Source organism: Tachypleus tridentatus, chromosome 1, assembly GCF_004210375.1.
Source record: "Tachypleus tridentatus isolate NWPU-2018 chromosome 1, ASM421037v1, whole genome shotgun sequence".
In the NCBI taxonomy this organism is placed as follows: domain Eukaryota; kingdom Metazoa; phylum Arthropoda; class Merostomata; order Xiphosura; family Limulidae; genus Tachypleus; species Tachypleus tridentatus.
The window spans coordinates 85,679,832-85,699,908 of NC_134825.1; the positions used below are offsets into that span (position 1 = coordinate 85,679,832).

The window sequence follows — 20,077 nt, forward strand, 5'->3', positions numbered from 1 at the left end:
TGTTAATTGTTAAGCAACAACGACGATTGTGTTTTCCATATTTTATGAATATATGTAGGTAACAATATTGGGGGACTTGGCTCATTTTGGGGAGCACAAGCCCCCAAGCCCTTCCCCCTTGGCGCCGCCACTGGTAGTGACTCTAGTAAACTTGAGGAAATGGGCGACTTGGGATAGTTTTATTTATCGTATTTGGTATGTTGCAAGACCACAAGTATAATAGAAATTCTAACATGTAAGAAAACCACGGATTTTAGATTGTAATTCTGTGAACTTATCGTTGTCCCACCGATGGACAAGGGCTATTCACTGGCAATCAGTGTAATCTAAGTACTTATAGACATCGCTAATATCTTCGAGTTAGCTTTATCCATCTGTAAGTGTATCTCTTACAAATCCCAACAAAAATCGTTTACATGGGTGATTCCGTTTACCTTTAATATTAGTAATATAATTTGAACAAACGTTTTAAGGAGATGTAAGTAAGGGTTGACATTTATGTTCCATCAATAAAAAGTTGTATGTACCACACTGCGATTAAACAGGACAAACACATCATTTTCATATTTTTTCAAGATATGTTTCCTCGTGTCGGATTTGAGTCAGTTTTCGTCCAACAGGAGAGTGCCCGTCATTTGAGCTAAGTATTAGCACTTGAGTGAGATAGTTTTTAATGGTTCAAACTACAACAATTGTTTGTTTTTCAAATTCGTGCAAAGCTACACAAAGGTTATCTGCGCCAAACGTTCCTAATGTAGCAGTGTAAGACTAAAGGGAAGGCAGCTAGTCACCATCTCCCACCGTCAAAGTTTTGGCTACTCTCATCAGTATGTTATGGTATTATTTCTTACATACCTACATGACGTAGAATTTAGTTATCACAATAAAGTAAAAGTCTGTATACCTTACATATAATTACTCGTAATACTAATACAGTGTACTGACATATAAATTTATACTGCAACCCATTATACAGATCTTGTAACTTGAATACAGTAGCAATTAGACGAATGATTGTTGTACGATAAAGTTCACCATCACACGGTGAAAACAAGAAACAAAGTGGTGGAGATTTTAAAACTGCTCAACATCAATAAATCAAACTAAGATAGAACAACTGGATTTTCCTAATGGATAATGTCAGATGTTCATACCCCCCTCCTTTCACACGTCTCGTGAGGGTTTTGATGAAAATGCTCGTTTTCCATAGACCGTGGCGTTATTAATCAAAATACACTTTTCTCAACAAGAAACAGAATTTATTCAAGACGTGACTGACTTTGGTATTTATCGACATTTATTTAAGATTTTTTAAATCTTTCACGCGAATTTTACACATGCGCACAAAAAAATTAACGTGGAGCCTGTATGAGTTGTTACATCTCATTTGTTTTTAGCAGAATATTAAAACACTAATCAAAGTCGATGTACTTTACTCCTTGCTTTCTTCACTCTTGTACAGGTTATTTTCTAAACAAAAACGATGTCTTTAAGCGCGTTCCAGAAGAAACTCGACCATTCAGCGGCGTAAGGATGATCCCCGCAACTGCGAAGTGAGGGAAGGGGGCGAGCCTAAAAGGCATCCCAAGTTGTAACTACACTTACATGGAAATAAAGGTAGAGCGAATTACTTTTTAACGCGGGTGGATGGACTTTTGCAATCACGCCGCTGCAACCATTATAAAAATTTCTTTGGGTTATCCTTAGACAACCGGCATAAAACTAACGATAGTTAAATTATAAGGGGATATTGAAAAAATATACATATGTTTTATTTTTAAGTTCACTGTTTACATCTTACCCGTGGAACGTTAGTTTTGTTATTCTAGAAATGTCCTTTTGGTCTTAAAAAAATTCGTTACTATCCTTGAGCAGCCTTAAAGTAGTGTTTTTGTGCGTTTGAATTCTTACAATACAATCTAAACATAGCACGAGGTCATCAGGTTTACGACAAAATAAACCTTTCTTACTTTGTCTTTCACATGACTTGTACTGCTTTCCGTTATGTTTTATCCACATTTTCCCTTTTGGCAACCTGCCAATAAGCGGTAACTTACTTGTTTGTTTGTTTTTTGACTCTCGCGCAAAGCTACTCGAGGGCTATCTGCGCTAGCCGTCCCTAATTTAGCAGTGTAAAACTAGAGGGAGGGCAGCTAATCATCACCATCCACCGCCAACTCTTGGGCTACTCTTTTACGAACGAATAGTGGGATTGACCGTAACATTATAATGCCCCCACAGCTGAAAGGGCGAGCATGTTTGATGCGACGGGGATTCGAACCCGCGACCCTCAGATTACGAGTCAAACGCCTTAACCTACTTGATCATGCCGGTCCCAGTAACTTACTTCATTAAACACTCCAAGTTACTTATTTACAATTTGACGTTTCATATTTTCACTAAATGTGAGAAAAATCATTGTAAAGTTACAGCAGTATTGTTACTGTTAATAACAAAGCTACAGAATGGACTAACGATGCTTCTCCCATTAAAGGTATTGAAACCCGGCATTTAGAGTTGCAAGTTTTCAGAATTAACGTTGAGCCATTAGGTGGAGTGGATGAAAGTTACCATGATCAAACAAACTTGCATTCAGTAATATTAAGTTTTTCAACGCGGTGACGTAGGAAGCTCGTGGAGACTCAATTTTCAATATTTCTTAGTAAACATACAAATGAATTAAGAAAATTACTTTGAAGAAAAGCAGGATCGTATATAGAACTTTGATTGAGAACCAAAAGATTCTAGGCTCCTAAGACGATCCCTGAAATCCAGCCGTGATACGTGCACCCGCTCCCTTTGTTAAAACAACAACCACATAGACCCGCTTGTAATTTACTTCTTACACCTCTATAATGTTATCATAATGATGTATAAACAAGTTACCCTTATTGTGTTCTCAGCACATGGTGTTCGTACTAAGGTGGGGCGCAGGATGATCCAGTGGTGAAGCTCTGTTCTTCGTATCTGGTGAAGCGACTTCTAATCCACAAGATAACACAGATATACCTATGGACGCATTACGAGAGTGACAGTCAAACCATTAGCGTGGATGGTAGGATGCTACTGATTGGCCGCCTTTATCGTAATTAGTCGTTCAAAATTACACTTCGTAACAAAATTTTTTACTTTTTCTTGTTCCTAGGCGGAAAGTGTTAATTCTCAAATGCTTATGCCTAAAGTAAATGGAAAAAACCTATTTTTCTCTTCAAACTTTGCTTTTGGTACTTGGGAGTGTATAACGAAGGCATGATGAGAGACTATATTTGGGGGCTGATACGTGAAAATGATTTACATTACAGTCGCAAATCTCGAAAAACTACTCACTTCTAAACATTTTTGTATAACTTTAGCATAAATACATGTAAATCTTGATTCATAGTTTTATTCAGACCTCATATAAAAATGCGCAAACTTGCTCATTTTTACATAGAAAATAGATTAATTTCTAAATTTCATTATCCAGGTCACAAAAGCAAAGTTTGAAGGGAATAATGGCCATTTTCTGTACTTTTACAACATAAGCAGTTAAGAAATAATACATACTATCCAGGAACAAAATTTGTGTTATATAGTGTTATCGATAGTCTTAGTAGTGGTCAGAATAAATTGGCTCAACACGTGCGAGAGCGCCACATATTTTGCTCATGTATCACTAAGTCTAAATTTTTCCGAGATTACGAAAACATCGATACTCGGATGATAGCTTTCGGGTTGACGGTTCCTACGTCCATTTTTCGTTCGGTCGTTTATAAATTCATTAAAAATTAATGTTAAGGTGAACAATCGCAAAATTGTTTTACATTTAAGGAAGGATAACATTTCGAAATAGCGCTCTTCGTCAGATCTTTGCGATTGTTTACCCTGGTATTTAATTTTGATACCTTTGTCACCTATACGGTTTTAATTATGGTGTTTCTTTCTATAAGTTCATTAAACCTAAGAATTACATGTGTGAACCGCCAAACCTTTTAAAACGTTTTTTTTTTCTAAACTTCTTGTGCAACTCGGACTCAGGACTATAATAATGTGCAGATAACATACAATATTTAAACTAAGATAGTAAGAAAATATAACAGTTGCATTAATTACAACCGTTTTTAGTGTTTTCTGTACGAGTTATTTCTGACGTTTTTCTTTAATTCTCTACATTAGATGTTGTACAAACAAAAACATAAATCTACCCTTATTTGAACCGTATCGGCAGTAAAAGGCATAAAAATAAGTCAATAATTTGAGGGCCTACAAAGGCCGACTGTGCAATATGCACGTTATAGATCAAATCACGCAATGTTACAAGCACGTAACTAGAAGCATCCGATGTTTAACTTTACCGCAAAACCTACGAGGAAGGAATGTAGTTTTTACCATTTTTGTCTCGATTCCCAGAAATTCCTTTTTATCAGTAAACATTAGTATTATTATAATTTTAACTAAGTTGAAAAACCAAGTTAATATGTTGTTGTCATTTTATTATTACAAAATGGTTTTACCGTAATATGGAAAGTTGAAAACAAAGTTTAAAACACCACTTCTAAACGATCAGTGCCAATGATAAAAACTACAGGGTGTTCGGAAAGTCACTGTGCAGTTTTGAAATCGTATTGTATTCAATCTATTTCAAGCCAGCAACTGATAGCGGTGTTTAGAAACAAAATAAGAAGGATTCAGGCCTGTATTGATCCAACGGGGGTCATTTTCAACATTGTTTATAATTGTCATTCATATTTACCTCCTGTATTCTACATTGAAACATGTCTGTTAATAAATATACAATTGCACAGTGACTTTCCAAACACCCTGTATATTTCTGCTTTAATGTTTTTGCGGTGAAAGCATCCACCAGCGGCTACTTGAGAAGGATTTGTAAATAAATGTTTTGGCTTAGAAATGAAACTTGCCAGCAAGTTAACCGATAGTGCAGTCATATCCTACTTTAGACTTAGATTCATTACCTCAGATAAAATACGTAGTACTTGCAATGGACTATTTTGACGTCACACACACAAATGCCCATGAGTTCGAAAATGTTTTTTTGAAGAATTGATTTGTTTGTTTGTTTTGGAATTTCGCACAAAGCTACTCGAGGGCTATCTGTGCTAGCCGTCCCTAATTTAGCAGTGTAAGACTAGAGGGAAGGCAGCTAGTCATCACCACCCACCGCCAACTCTTGGGCTACTCTTTTACCAACGAAAAGTGGGATTGACCGTCACATTATAACGGCACCACGGCTGGGAGGGCGAGCATGTTTGGCGCGACTCGGGCGCAAATCCGCGACCCTCAGATTACGAAGCTCACGCCTTAACGCGCTAAGCCATGCCAGGCCCCCTTGAAGAATTGAAACTTCAACTTACTGTAAAACATCGTCTTTCTGACTTCAATAAGTAATTCCACTTCCTAGTCTAACGTTTCGAACAGCTCGAAAATCCTCGTAAGGAAGCACATCAGACAGTTTTCGTGTTTCATACAGATCGGCTTATAGTAGGATCTACGACCTGGATCAAAGTTTGTTATATCTCATTTAAAAAAATTAAGTTTGGAAACGCAGCCAGATAATGCGATCATCCGGCTACAAAGGTATTTATGTCGTCATACCACTCTTTGGATCGTAATGTAAGGTCACTTACTCGTTATTTTCGTGGGTGTATTTACGTTTACTCGCAGTATACTGTATTTTACAGTAAAAGTCCAGCTTACTTAGAAACAGCCTTTCACGGTGTGCAAGTATCTACATTTTTAGTTCCAATAAACATTGAAATATTCAGAATTTTAAAATTACATTTCGCACAGAAAAAGCTCAGTTTAACCCTAAAATTATCAGTTTTTTTTTTTTTTTTTAATACCATTCACTACCAGAGGGGGTTCACATATTGAGTAATGTATCTCATATTCGCTCACGGCATTGAATTGAAACAAAAAACATTGAAACCATGCATTTCCTGTATATAATACATAGAATTAAATAATGGCAAAACTGACTGTATTCGTGACTTACGTGAAGTAGCAAGTAATTTGGTGCCAAATAATTTAGTAAAATGCATTTAACATATGTACGGACTTCATCTGTAAATTTGAATCTAAACTACTGGACAGATTTTAAAAAAAAAAATTCCATACCCCACCCTTCTTTCAAGTCAAAACCACCAGTTAAATAAATTGTCGTCAAAATTCGTCATTGATGATAAAAAATAAATAAATTGTGAAACAACTGAAACGTATTTATTGCTAAGCGCAAAGCTATGTAATGGGCCTACATAGATATTCAACACAGACTATTTGCGTCATAAGCATGGGAAGAAAAATATACTATAATCTTTTACTTAAAAAAAAAACAGTCCTTCATGCATGTCTCTAAAAAAATGCATAATTTAAAAACATTAAGTTCTTCTGGAGATGGCTACAACAAGAATCAACCATAACACTATAAAACTCCAGCATTTCTTCTCCATGTAAAAAAAAATTACATAAGTTCTCCAATGTAAAACAGCTTTATTTTAAAGCACAAAACGAACTTTTAAGAAGTAACAAATATACATCCCACAATAACGGAATGGATACGTTGTGGAAAATTCACTAACATAACTTCAAAATTCGTACAAAATTCCTCGAATAACGAAGTTATATCTAACTGAAATTATAAGTAGAGCAATACAAGAAATATTTAAGTTATACAGGTTTCACTTACGCGAGAGAAAAAAGCTAAACTTCTGAACTAATATTTATTTCATCCCATTAAACCAGACACGATTGTTCCGCTTGTAGAGCAATCGTAGTCGTTGACACTTGCGTATCTCTACACAATTTTATTCCATCGTATGTAAAATATTATTTCTGCGTTTCCAAATATTTGTTTTTAAGCCGTTAAATGTTGAGTACAATGGTATTTAGGACAAACGTCAGCTATTATTTCTAGATATTCAAGGGCCTCCACTTTAAGTAGGCCAGTACTGTCGATTTTCCGTTTTAATAACAAATCTTGCCATTGAAATATTCCTATAGCTAGTCAGATTTAATGGATAGTTAAGCTATTGGTGATACTATTATCAAATCTATACAACTATAGTTAATGTTAACTCTCCTTGTTCGGTTAAAAATGTGTCAAGATTTCGTGTATTACATGTTCAAAATCGGGTGAAATAAAAAATACGTTTTATATTTACAGGTAAAATAACATTACGTTTTTATTGTAGTTACAAATGTATTCAGTGAGTAAATGTGTTTCAACTGAAAACAAGCTGAAATCGAGTATTATATCTACATCACACAAAGTTACTTCTGTGGTTTAAGTTTGAATCCAATACTAAATCATTACACGAGTGGAGCCAACAGATTTTAGAGTATGTACTGTAATTTATATTTGTGACTAAAATGTCCAACAAATTAGATGAAAAAGTACTAGTAGTGGAGGACTCCTTGTAATACTTCACTAAAACAAAATAATCTAATTATTGAAAATAATTTCGTCAATGCATACCCAGCTTCCATTGTGATTTTTTTTAAAATTACGTTTCACATGTAAATGAACAGGTGGTCTTTACCGTAAAGAAAAAAATAAGTTACTTTATAGACATGTGCCTATAATATTATCTTGTTGAAAGTGCCCACTAAATTAAATATATTCAGTAAAAATAAAATTGATGGATAAGAGGAACTGTTCTGATGGCAAGAAATGCAAATTGTGTCAAGTGTCTCAGTATGGGAAATAATCATTTTTAGTGTTAAGATTTCTGAATGACACCTGATCTGTACGTTAAAACAGAAGATTTTTTTTTATAATACTGACAATTGTGTGGTTTTATAAAACGCTAGAATAAAAAGTGAGAGTTTGAACAACAAAATGATCACGTTTTGATTCTGCATGTTGTATCTAATATCAATTTCACTTTTAACAAAATATCTTATTCAAATTTTGGACATTTTTAAAAATGGACAAAACATGTTAGAAAAAATGTGATAACTTGGAAAGTCCATCCCGTGCAGTAATAAATATTTGATTAAGAAAACAATAGCATAACAGGACGAAAATGATTTACAGGTTTATAAACGATATTTTAAGTTTAAAAATCAACGAATTTTAGAGTTTAAGTAATGTGTCACACTGATCTGGAAAGTACTGTCAAATCTGATGTAAGTTGTTCACAATTAAATCAGAAGTTAAAAACATTCTAGACAGCTAGTTAGTTTCTTTTCAGATTAGATAGTTTGTTGTTTTTTTTACTTTTGCACAAGCTTATGTGTTAATGTATAACACATTAAAATCTTAGCCAAATAAGTGCTTACCAATTGTTTAACAGTACTGAAAGTAATAAATTACAGATTTAAATGTTAATTGAAAAAACTTGAAACAAAAATTATATAGTTTTTGATTTTTGTTAATAAACCAATAACAAAACATTTAATACACAGGTTTGATGTTTAATATTTTATCAAAATTTGTGATTGGAATTTTAGAATAAAAGATACATTTTAGTTTTAACTTATTTAGACATACCACTAAAATCTACATATTTATGACTATCTGTTCTTTAAATATCTAAGTAATTTGGTTGAGATTTGAAATGAATTGCAGCTGTTTTGAAATAATATATTAATGGTTTTGTTTTATTATAAGAAATAGTAAAATTGATAAAATTTTTCCCCCCAACTGAAATGTAACATGAATAAACATACAGTATGAAGCAAAATATATAAACTCAATTATTAGCCCTGTCCCACAACAATTTTTAAGTGCTATAAAATAGGATACAAAGTTCTCTAAACAAACCTTCTTACTGCATGTACACAATACTTTTGATATATACACATATCACACTGAACTGTTTTTCAATTATACACATTCCTTTCCAGATCAACTAGCTTTTAAACAAAATTCTAATACAATAATTCAACAGTTACTGACCCCTTATTAAAAGAATAAAACATTAAATTAAACTAAACAATTCCCCAAAGAGAAACATCTTCCTTATCCAAATACTCCGATACAAAGCATTAGTGCACATATATAAAAAAAAAGAATTTTATACACATAAAAAGAAATCAGACAAAATAAGCAACAATTTCAGTACAGATTCACTCAAAATTGTGTATGATGAATTAGTTATACTTTAAGTGCCAGAGAATCATTAAAAAAGTAGTTTAATACTCCATTCTGCTTCAATGTTTACTGCTGGCTTTCGAATAATTAAAAGCTGAATGCTACTTTTGTAGGTGAAGAGAAGATCTTTTTTACCAAAATCTGAAAGTAAAAATTAATATTCAATAGATGGCTATACAACAGAAAATAATCATGAAAAACATTAATACAACATCAACTAAGTTCCCTTAGTTTCAAAACTAAAATAGAAGTCAAAGTATTTGTGAAGTTTCCTTCTTGAAAAAAACGACAATTTTAACACCTTCTGATCAAGTCAAGTTTTCAAATGAGACAAAGTACTATGTCACAACATTGTTTATAATTAGCTTACCATGGCTTTCCACTTGCACTGTTTTTGGCTCTGCTAATAAGCCAATAATAATCACTTTTTCTAACCATGCTTTTGTTTCAAACTTCTCTGAACCTTGAAGAGCACTAGAAAACAGCAGTATTTTTCTTTAAAAGGTGATAAATTTAGTGCAAACTTCATGAAAATACACACATTTAGTTTTGAAAGTTACTAATTAAAGAAGAATATAAAATATAAACTACTGCAGAGTTTTATAATTTTCAGTATGAGAAAAGCATCAATAAATTATTGATTAGTTACTTAACATCTGGTATCAAATTGTTGAATGGAAATTAAAACATTCAATAACTGTTGATATTGTTAGTACATTAATTTTTTAAACTGTAAAATAAACTTAATGTTGATATTTAGTTTTGTTCCAAGTAGTCCATACATCTACAATACTCTTAAATGACCACTTTTATTTTATTACAAGTAATGTTTTATAATAAATCAGTGTTGCAGTTAAATGTTTAATTTTACTAGGTCTTGTCAGGATTAACAAGTACATCCAATATACCATTTACATTGTTCTTAGACTTAGAACTTTGTATAACAATGGCCACTGCCTTTTTGGAAGGACCAAAATAAAACAAAAAAAAAATAAACATCAAGTAATATGTTATTTATTCTAGAATAAATTTGAACATAGCTTGGATTACATTCTTTTACAAAATACAAAGTTTGTTGGGTGTAATGAGTGGTTTTTATTTGGGAACTTAGGACTGGCACATACTTTAGAGAGTTATCAATGAAGTTAATTGATTGATTTAGTGTTTTATGGCACAAAGCAGCGAGGCTATCTGCGCCAAACATCCGGTAAAAATGTAAATATAAAGTAAATGTAGTAAAAGACATAAATGGAAATGAAGGTAAAACAAAAAAGTATAAAACCAATGTTGACACCTAGTCTACAATGTTAAGATAGAAGGCAGAGTATAAGAAGTTGTAAGGTATTTACTCTAGCAAAAAGGTAATGATCATAACCCACCAGGAAGACTAACAGGTAAGTTCAAGAACCACTGTCAGTCACCTGAAGTTGCCCTTTCCAGTCCTGGTTCCAGGTTATGTGTCATAGCAGCCAGTATCAAAATGTAAAAAAATAGAAGTTTTAAAAGACATAGCAAAATCGCAATAATGAGTAGCTAAATGTCCAGTAAAAAGATAAAAGTCAAGTAAATGGAGTAAAATTTGTAAAAGTAAATGAAGGTAAAAACAAAACAGCAATTAAAACAGAAAATGGCATAAAAACCAATGGTGACATCCAGTCTACAAAGTTGTAAAGTATTTACTCTAGCAAAATGGTAATGATCATAACCCGCCAGGAAGACTAACAGGTAAGTTCAAGAACCACCGTCAATCACCTGAAGTTGGCCTTTCCAGTCCTGGTTCCAGGTTATGTGTCATAGCAGCCAGTATCAAAATGTAAAAGAATAGGAGTTTTAAAAGACACATAGCAAAATCGTAATAATGAGCAACCAAATGTCCAGTAAAAAGATAAAAGTCAAGTAAATGGAATAAAATTTGTAAAAGTAATTGAAGATAAAAGCAAAACGGCAATTTAAACAGAAAATGGCGCAAAAACCAATGTCGACATCCAGTCAACAAAGTTGTAAAGGACTACCTGTAGCAGAATGGTAATGATCATAACCCGCCAGGAAGACTAACAGGCAAGTATAAAAACCACCGTCAGTCACCTGAAGTTGGTCTTTCCAGTCCTGGTTCCGGGTTATGAGTCAATATGTCCAGTACTAAAAGGTATAGTAGTAAAAGTGTGAAATGATATGCAGCAAAAGTATAATAACAACTCGCCAGGATGACTAACGAGTAGTTCAAATGGATAGTTCAAACAGTAGCATTAGTCAACTGAAGTTGGCCTTTCCAGTCCTGGTGTCAAGTTATTTAATGTTCTGGCCATTGTCCAATGTCAAATTGAATGAGAGAGATTAAAACTGTAAAAAAGGAACCACAATTGAAAAGGTGTAATGAATAAATATGCAACACTTAAATGAGATTAAAAAGATTAATGGCCATTAAAAATTAAAAACGTTATCAAGGTGGACAGAGTCACCATTACCAATAACACTGTCCAATGTTACAGATTGACCCTGGGAAAAAATATGTTTAAAATATTGCCGTCGTTGAGAATTGTAACGATGGCAAGAAAGTAAAACGTGGCTGATAGTGATTTGAATGTTACACAAACTACACATTGGTGCATCAGTTCCAGATAAAAGAAAATGATGAGTTAAAAAACTGTGATTAATACGTAGCCTAGTGAGAACAACTTCCTCCTTCCGAACTTTACGGAAGCTAGATGGCCAAAGTCCAATATAGGGTTTGAAAAAGTTTGTTGTCGCATTGCTCACTCCAAGTGGACTGCCAGCTGGCACAGAGCCGAGCCTTGAAGACAAGACCATAGTCCATGTACGGAATAGGCATAGGGGTGATGGTGCTGGAGCAGACAGATTTAGCTGCCATGTCTGCAAGCTCGTTCCCACGAATACCAACATGGCCTGGTATCCAGAAAAACTGGATTGAAGTAGCTGTTAATGATAAATGGGCCAGTCAGTTTTGAATATCAGTGAGAATAGGATGTGAGCCAACGTGTAGTGATTCCAAGGCAAGTATAGAACTAAGCGAATCAGTATAAATAGTGCAGTTGGAGTACTGCTCAGCTGCAATATGATCCAGGGCAAGAGATATGGCATACAGTTCAGCAGTGAACACAGAAGCTGTAGAGGGGATTCTGCGCGCAACTACTGAACCACAGCAAACCATAGCAGAGCCCACTGAATTACCTGATTTGGAACCATCTGTATAAATGGGAACTGAATGACTGTTTGAAAGATATTCATTGAATAAAAGACGGTACTTCCAATCTGGAGTATCTGCCTTTTTTAGGTGACTGAAAGAAAAGTCACATTTGGGGCTGTAATAAGCCATGGTGGGATGGGCTGACCTGTGGAATCTGCAATGTTATCCAAGAACAGACCCAATTCATCCAATTGCGCCCGGATGCGAAGGCCAAACGGAGCTATGACAGATCGTCTGTTCTGAAAAAGTACTGCCCACCGAGGAAGGAAAACACATTCCCAGGTGGGATGTTTTGGTAAGGAACAAAGTTTCGAAGTATATTGTAAAGATAGTTGCAAACGGTGAAGGTGTAGAGAAGGTTCATGAGATTCATTGTATATACTTTGAACTGGAGAGATACGGAAAGCCCCAGTGCAGAGTCGAAGTCCTTGGTGATGAATGGGGTCCAGCATCTTCAATGCCGAGGGTCTGGCAGAGCCATAGATCATTGATCCAAAGTCGAGTTTCGATCGAATAAGAGCATAATATACCTTTAACATTGAACAGCGATCTGCCCCCCAACTGGTAGAAGAGAGGACACGGAGGATGTTCAGTGCTCTTGTGCATTTGACCCGAAGCTGCTTTAAGTGTGGTATAAAGGTCAGTTTACGATCAAAGATAAGCCCCAAGAACTTGGTCTCCGGGACCACTGGCAGCAAAACTTCACCGATATGAAGTTCAGGATCAGGGTGAATATCCCGTTGACGGCAAAAGTGCATGCATACGGTTTTAGAGAGAGAGAAATTAAAGCCGTTCGCCAGAGTCCACTTCCGTACACAATTGAGGGCAGTTTGTAGTTGCCGCTCAATATATCTCATGTTTGACGACTGACATGAGATGTGAAAGTCGCAACAGTGAGAGGGAGTTGTTCAGTGATGGCATTTATCTTTATACTGAAGAGTGTAACACTCAATACACAGCCTTGAGGGACTCCAAGTTCCTGTACAAAAGAACGGGAAAGTGTCAAACCCACACGAACTTGGAATCTCCTGTCCATTAAAATTTTTTAATAAACATGGGTAGATGGCCACGTAAACCACATGTATGGAGGTCTCGCAAAACGCCATACTTCCATGTTGTGTCGTAAGCTTTCTCAATGTCAAAGAATATTGATACAAGATGTTGGCGGCTGAGAAAGGCTTCTCTGATAGATGTTTCATGACGAATTAGGTGGTCTGTGGTAAAGTGCTGTCGACGGAACCCACACTGGGTGGGCGAGAGGAGGTTGTTTGATTCAAGGAACCAAACAAGTCGAGCATTAACCATCCTTTCTAAGGTCTTACAGAGACAGCTTTTCAAAGCAATTGGATGGTAGTTTGAAGGAATCTTGGGATCTTTCCCTGGCTTAGAGAAAGGTAAAATAATAGCCTGGTGCCAGGCATCAGGAAAAACATTCTCCTGCCAGATCCGGTTGAAGACAATCAGAAGGACATCAAGAGAAGCAGGAGATAGATGGTGCAGCATGTCATAACGAACATCATCAGGTCCAACAGACGTACTGGCAGACCGATGAAGGTTCCACCAGGGTAAAGGGACAATTATAGTCAAAGAAACAGTCAGTTTGAAAGGAAAGAGGTGATTGCTCTGCCTGAGTCTTGATGGCCAAGAAGGTGGAGGAACAAGCAGAAGTGTTAGATATCCGGCAAAAGCTTTCACCTAGAGTGTCAGCGATGCTCCAGACATCAGTCACCTCATGACCATCAGAGAGTAAGATCGAGAGGGAAACAGAATTGTAGTGCCCATTAACCTTTCAAATCCTGTCCCATATGATCTTGGAACTAGTGGTAGAAGATATGCTAGTTGTGAACTTAATCCAAGACTCCTTCTGGCTTTGACGTCTTACCCACCTAGCACGTGCCCGTTGGAAAGCAATACGGTTTGAAAGTTTGGGATATCTACGAAAAGTATCCCAGGCCCGTTTTTGAGCCTTCCATGCTATGTGGCAAGCAGGATTCCACCACGAACGAGGATATCGTGGAAAAAGTGTCGAGGTTTTAGGAATACACTGAGCAGCTGCTTGTATAATAGTCAGTTAATGTTGCTACACAGTTGTCTATTGATGGCTGATTTACAATGGCAGGATCAAGTTCTGCGAGAGCAGTGAAAGTGGACAAGTCTGCCTGATTTAGCATCCACCGGGGCACGCGGGTAGGGTAGCATCGACCACGGTCAGTCTCTCTCAAAAGGATCGGAAAATGATCACTGCCTAGTGGATTACTGTCAACCCTCCATGAAAAATGGGAGAATAATGAAGGGGAGCAAACCGAGAGATCAATAGTAGTAAAGGACTGACTAGGTGCATGAAAGTAAGTGGAAGAACCAGTATTGAAAAGAGAAAGATTGTGATCAGAGAGCATCTGCTTTACAGATCGACCCCTCCCATCAATAACAGCACTTCCCCAGAGGGGATGATGTCCATTAAAATCCCCCAGGATTAGAAATGGAGATGGCAACTGTTCAACGAGAGCATCAAGGCCTGATTGATCATATGTCTCTCCAGGGGACAGGTACAGAGAACAAACAGTGATGGTATGACCCAAGGAAACACGGATGGCTACGGCCTCCAAGGGTGTGTTGAGTGACAAAGACAGGGTGGGCACATGCTGATCAACCAACAGTGCCACCCCTCCATGTACTCGACCATCAAACAACCTGTCATTTCTGTACAGAGAAAACTGCCGAATGGAGACTGTATCAGCAGATTTGAGAAATGTTTCTTGTAAAAAAAGACAAACAGGATGATAGGAAGCAATGAACGTTTTGATATCATCCAGATTAGAACGTAAACCTCGACAGTTCCATTGTATCAAGGTGGCCATTTTTAAGAAGGGGTAGGTGAAGTGGCTGGGGAACCCTTCTGTTTACCACCATGTCTTTTTTCTTTACTGTCTTTAGTCCGAGGAGGTCTATCAACCTCCATGGATCCTGCCCTGGGTCGAGTGGGCAGGTTTTTGTTATTGGAAGGGGAATCCAGTGACTGAGGACACGAACGAATAATTGTTTTGTCTCTTGTGGTGGGAGAAAAAGATGTATCAGAAGAAATGCCTGTATTTGAAACTGAAGGACGTGGATCTTAAGGCTTGTTGGAAGGTATGGGAGAAACAGAGATGGGTGTGGAAGTCGATTTAACCTTTTTAACCACGGAGGTCAAAAGGCTTTTCATTTGTTTTGAAAACGATTCTCTTGGAGGGACAGAGATCTGTCTTCACTCCCACTGTAATTGTGGAATGAAGTGCAGCAGCATATGTCCGAGATGGAGTGGTGGATAGCAATTTCCGAGCCTCAGGATAATTAATGTTATGTATCGTTTTCAAACGCTGCACCTCTTTCCTCCAACCATTTTGGGCAAGAATGAAAGTAAGAGGGGTGAGAACCATTGCAGTTGACGCAATGTGGGTTTATGTCACAGTCATAGGCATCGTGGTCCTTGCCTCCACAACGAGGACATGTCAGGGAACCACGACAAGATGTCTTTGAGTGGCCGAATCTCTCACATTGGAAACATCGAAGAGGGTTTGGAACGTATGGCAGAACTCTGCAAATGAGATAACCTGCCTTGATGGTGGCAGGTGCATGTGATGATGTAAATGTCAAAACGAGGGTATTTGTTGGCAGTGTAACGCCATCTTTGCAAGTGGAGATGCGCCTCACTGCAGAAACTCCTTGAGTGGAGAGACCAGCGAGAATCTCTGACTCAAAAACGTTCTTCAAATCCCTTTCAACAATAACTCCTCGTGAAGAATTCAAAGTAGCATGAGGTGTAACTTCAATAGGTATATCCCCAATTGTCTTTGAATTCAAGAGGAGTTCACTGTGTTGGGTTGTGGATGTTTCAACCAATATGTCACCAGATCGAAGCTTCTTTACTGACTTTGGAGAGCCAGCAAGTCCCTCTTGTCCCTTCTGAATAAAAAAAGGGGACATTTGCCCTGAAGGTTTTTTCCGAAAGAGAATGTAATATAAGAAAATGAGGTACATGTGTTACTGATGTTGAAGATTGCTGTTCAGAGTCTTCAAGACGTGGTCGCTTACCCATTGACTGTTTTTTCACAATTTTATTTACATTTTTTAGAGGATCCATGGGAAAAGGAAAAAAATTTCGGTACCCACTGACCCCACCCACCATGGAGCCTTACAAGGGGACGCACTACAAAGTCACGCAAGGACAATGCAGCAACGCCAGGGTTTCGTGAGCACTATACCCAAACACCAGCATCAGGCACAATGTCCACAACATCCGTTGAGAACTTCCAACACTGGTACTTGGTTGACTCTAGCCCAAGTGGACCAGCCGATTGACCCAAGGTGGGCCACCCAAAGGCCGCCCGTCTACAGGAATTCGAGGCCAAAGTGGTGTGTTAGGGTTGGACCCCTCAACCTCCAGGATCCTCTCCTCCCCTTCACTGGTCGCCACGCACGGCAAACACGTAGGTGGATGTTTAGATCCCAGAGAAGGTAACCAGACAGAACAGAACCTTCCCTGGGAGGTCCCCTCACCACATACAGGAATCCACACCGAGGGGTATCAATGAAGATGTGCAATTTTTTTATGTAGAGTTTGTTGGTTGGAGGTTATCTTATTCACAATAGAAGCAATAGATAAAGAGAAGCACAGATTGTGAGAAATGGAAGCAGGATTTCAGGAGAAACTCAAGTGTGTACATGCAAGAGATAGACATCAGCTAACAATGACTTTCAGGAAATTAGAATCAGTTCTATTAGAGTAAAAAGTTATGAATTTAGTTATAATGAGCCTATTTTGTTGAGCAATAAATTTCAGCCCTTGGTTTCTGCAGATGAGGAATTATTGGAGGAAAAGAAAACAAAAGGGTCAAAGAAGGATGTGGATGATAAGGAGATTATAGTTGTGGGTGATTCCTATATAACACACATGGATAGGATTGTCTGTGGGGTAAATAGGAAGGAAAGCAGATTATGCTATTCAGGGGCACAGGTGAAAGATATAACTAGCAGAACAGGCAATACAATAAAGGCAGGTAGAGATGCAGTTTTGGTGGAGCATGAAGGGGGTTAACCATGTGAATGGTAGGTCGGAGGACCTAAGTAATACATACAAAAGGTTGATAAAGGTATTTAAAGTTAAAAAGTCACAACTTTATTTTATCTGGGATATTGTCCAGAATTAACTGTGTGGATGAAGTTATAAGTAGGTCATTGACTAAATGCTATGCTTCATTTAGTATGTAAGGATGAGTTGATAGGCTGGTTGGACTTGCAAGATCAGTTTAGTAAAAGAAAAGGAGCTTATTTCGTATATATGGTTTACACTTAAATAGGTTATGGAGTGACTTGATTGTTAAGGCTATTAACTCGGTTATAAGAGAGCTTTAAACAAGAACTAGACAGTGGTGAGGGCCAGGATAAACTAAATGCAAAAACAATAAGAGGCAGAGAAATGTTTATCATAGGAAATGAGTACAGAAGTAATTATAAGAACAAACTTAATTGTTACTATTGTAATGCCAAAAGTATTAGAAATAAGACAAAACTTTAGAGTACTGGTAGGAATGGAGGATTATGTTTCATTATATCAAATGCTATTCAGTAGAGATAGAGAATTATTGAAGGGGAGGAGTGCCTTTACATGTAAAACATGAGCTACATCCTGTTAAAAAGTTGATGATATTAAAGATAACAATGAGACTGAATTCATGTGCAGAACAAATGAGGCATATCAATAGTTCCCATGTTGTCCTAAAACATTATGTTATCTGTATTTACACTGCATTTTACCTGCTAGGTATAAGTGTACTCTTTAGGAAGCACACAACTGTTTAAGAGAAATCTGGTGTCATAGATTTTCTTTGAAATTACTAACTCAAATCTGAGTAAGGAAGCATATTATGGTAATATAATAATAATAATAATAATAATAGGTAGGTAAACAGTGACTTATAAGCATAAAGAAATATTTTATTGATGGTGGAACATACTATTTGTTTTAACAGAACCTAGGTCTTTTCTTCTTCTACAAGGTTTATATATCATTATAAAAAACAAAGACACAGGGATCTGAATGTTTCAGAAATGCTGTCAGCAGGTGACAGGACATAGGTTTAGGTTAAGTATGGTTAATATAAATTTAAAAATCTACTTACTTGTTTGTAAGAGTGTCTTTTTTAAATGAAAACCCTTGATAAATATATTCTCCTTGTTTATACTGGAATGTATGTCCGTCATCAATGTAAAGACTACCATTGGAAAACTCCCCCTAATAGAAAACAATTTATTCATGGTTTAGTATCAGATCTATCTATGAGAATAGATGTATTAATTCATAACAGAAACTGATAAATAATTAGCATCAGACTTTCCATAATACCATTACTACATTTATTGATTTAAACAATTGCACAAAAAAAGTAACATTTCATGTTTAAAGTTTCTTCAAGTCACGAGATAAAATTTAAGAATAAGAACAAAACACAAGTTATAAACAAAATCTGTTCTATAAACATTAACCTTATTGCACTAATATAAAAACAAAACCAGAACAACATTAAATATTTAATTTCTGTAGTGTATACTGGAATATAAAACACATTTATATTCCAAAATAGTTATCAAATTTAGTTGGCTTTTTGTTTAGGTTTTTATTTAAACAGACATTTTCAATAACTTCACCAATTTTCCACAATAAGCTTTAGTATGTATAGTTTCAAATTCACATTGTAAAAATGCAAGCTATAACATCAATTAGAATTTCTTAATCCAACAGAAGCTTTGTTCTGTCAGTTATAGCTTGTTTTAATATGACCCTCCTAAAGAACCAGTAAAGCAAAATACTGAGTACTCAAATAAAACAAACAAACAAAATAAAGTAAATTTGATGTTAATTTGTTTATTTCTGGAAGTTAGGTAGCATTAAATATTGGTATTCATTAATTTGGCAAAGTTGTAACAATACAAAGTAAACCCAAACATTCATGAAGCATTATATAATTAAAAGGTTATAAGTTATGGACACCACAGATAATATAATAAAACTACTATAAGAAAAGTATTTCTATTGTAGGTAAAAGTTATTTTAATAAAAGTATAATAAATCTCACTGTTTTATCTAAAGCAACCATGAGTGTATAAGGATCATCATGAGATAAAGAAGAGCTACGACGCATTCTCTCTCTTTTGGAATAATTGTTCCTCCTCGTTGAAACACAGGAATCTATGGTATAAAATCTAATTAGTTCCTACAGTCAACAACCCAGCACTGTTTGTCCAGAGAAATAAATCTATGTTATGAGTTAAACTCTTAGCAAATACATGTAATATTTGTGTGAATGTTTGTATATCTACTGACACGAAAATTGGACAAACTGCTACTCAATTTCACAAATGAATTTTATTAAAATGCTCTTTTTTTGGCAGTTGCACATTTATTTGTATGCCTTTTTTGTGATATGTTACAAGACCTGTTAAGAATTCTTACTTTGACATCATCACCTTAACCCTCTCTCTCTCTCTATGGGTCTTACTATGGTCAGAACTCAAAAGGCATGTCATTTTTGTAGTCTTACATTCAAATTTTTTTTTAACTACTATTTTACAAATATATCAATATAGTTGATATTAATTTGTAGTTTACAGTTCAAATTTTATTATTATAAATTAGTTCATTTCTTCTTTTAAAAGTACCTTTTAAAACATAATTCCTAAGTATTTATTTGTGTGTGTTTTACATATATTGAATGCATCAGCTTTGGCTCAAATCAGATGTT

At 35.9% G+C, this 20,077-nt stretch overlaps 1 protein-coding gene across 1 annotated transcript in view; it reads right to left on the reverse strand.

Moving 5' to 3' along the window:
* Window positions 1–6,469: 6,469 nt before the first annotated feature.
* LOC143254350 (neutral alpha-glucosidase AB-like) overlaps window positions 6,470–20,077 on the reverse strand; it is a 60,655-nt gene continuing 47,047 nt past the window's right edge. The window contains 5 exon segments of the mRNA XM_076509406.1: window positions 6,470–9,235; window positions 9,465–9,568; window positions 18,458–18,570; window positions 19,412–19,482; window positions 19,485–19,524. Coding sequence (XP_076365521.1) covers window positions 9,123–9,235; window positions 9,465–9,568; window positions 18,458–18,570; window positions 19,412–19,482; window positions 19,485–19,524 — 441 coding nt within the window. The 3' untranslated portion in view covers window positions 6,470–9,122.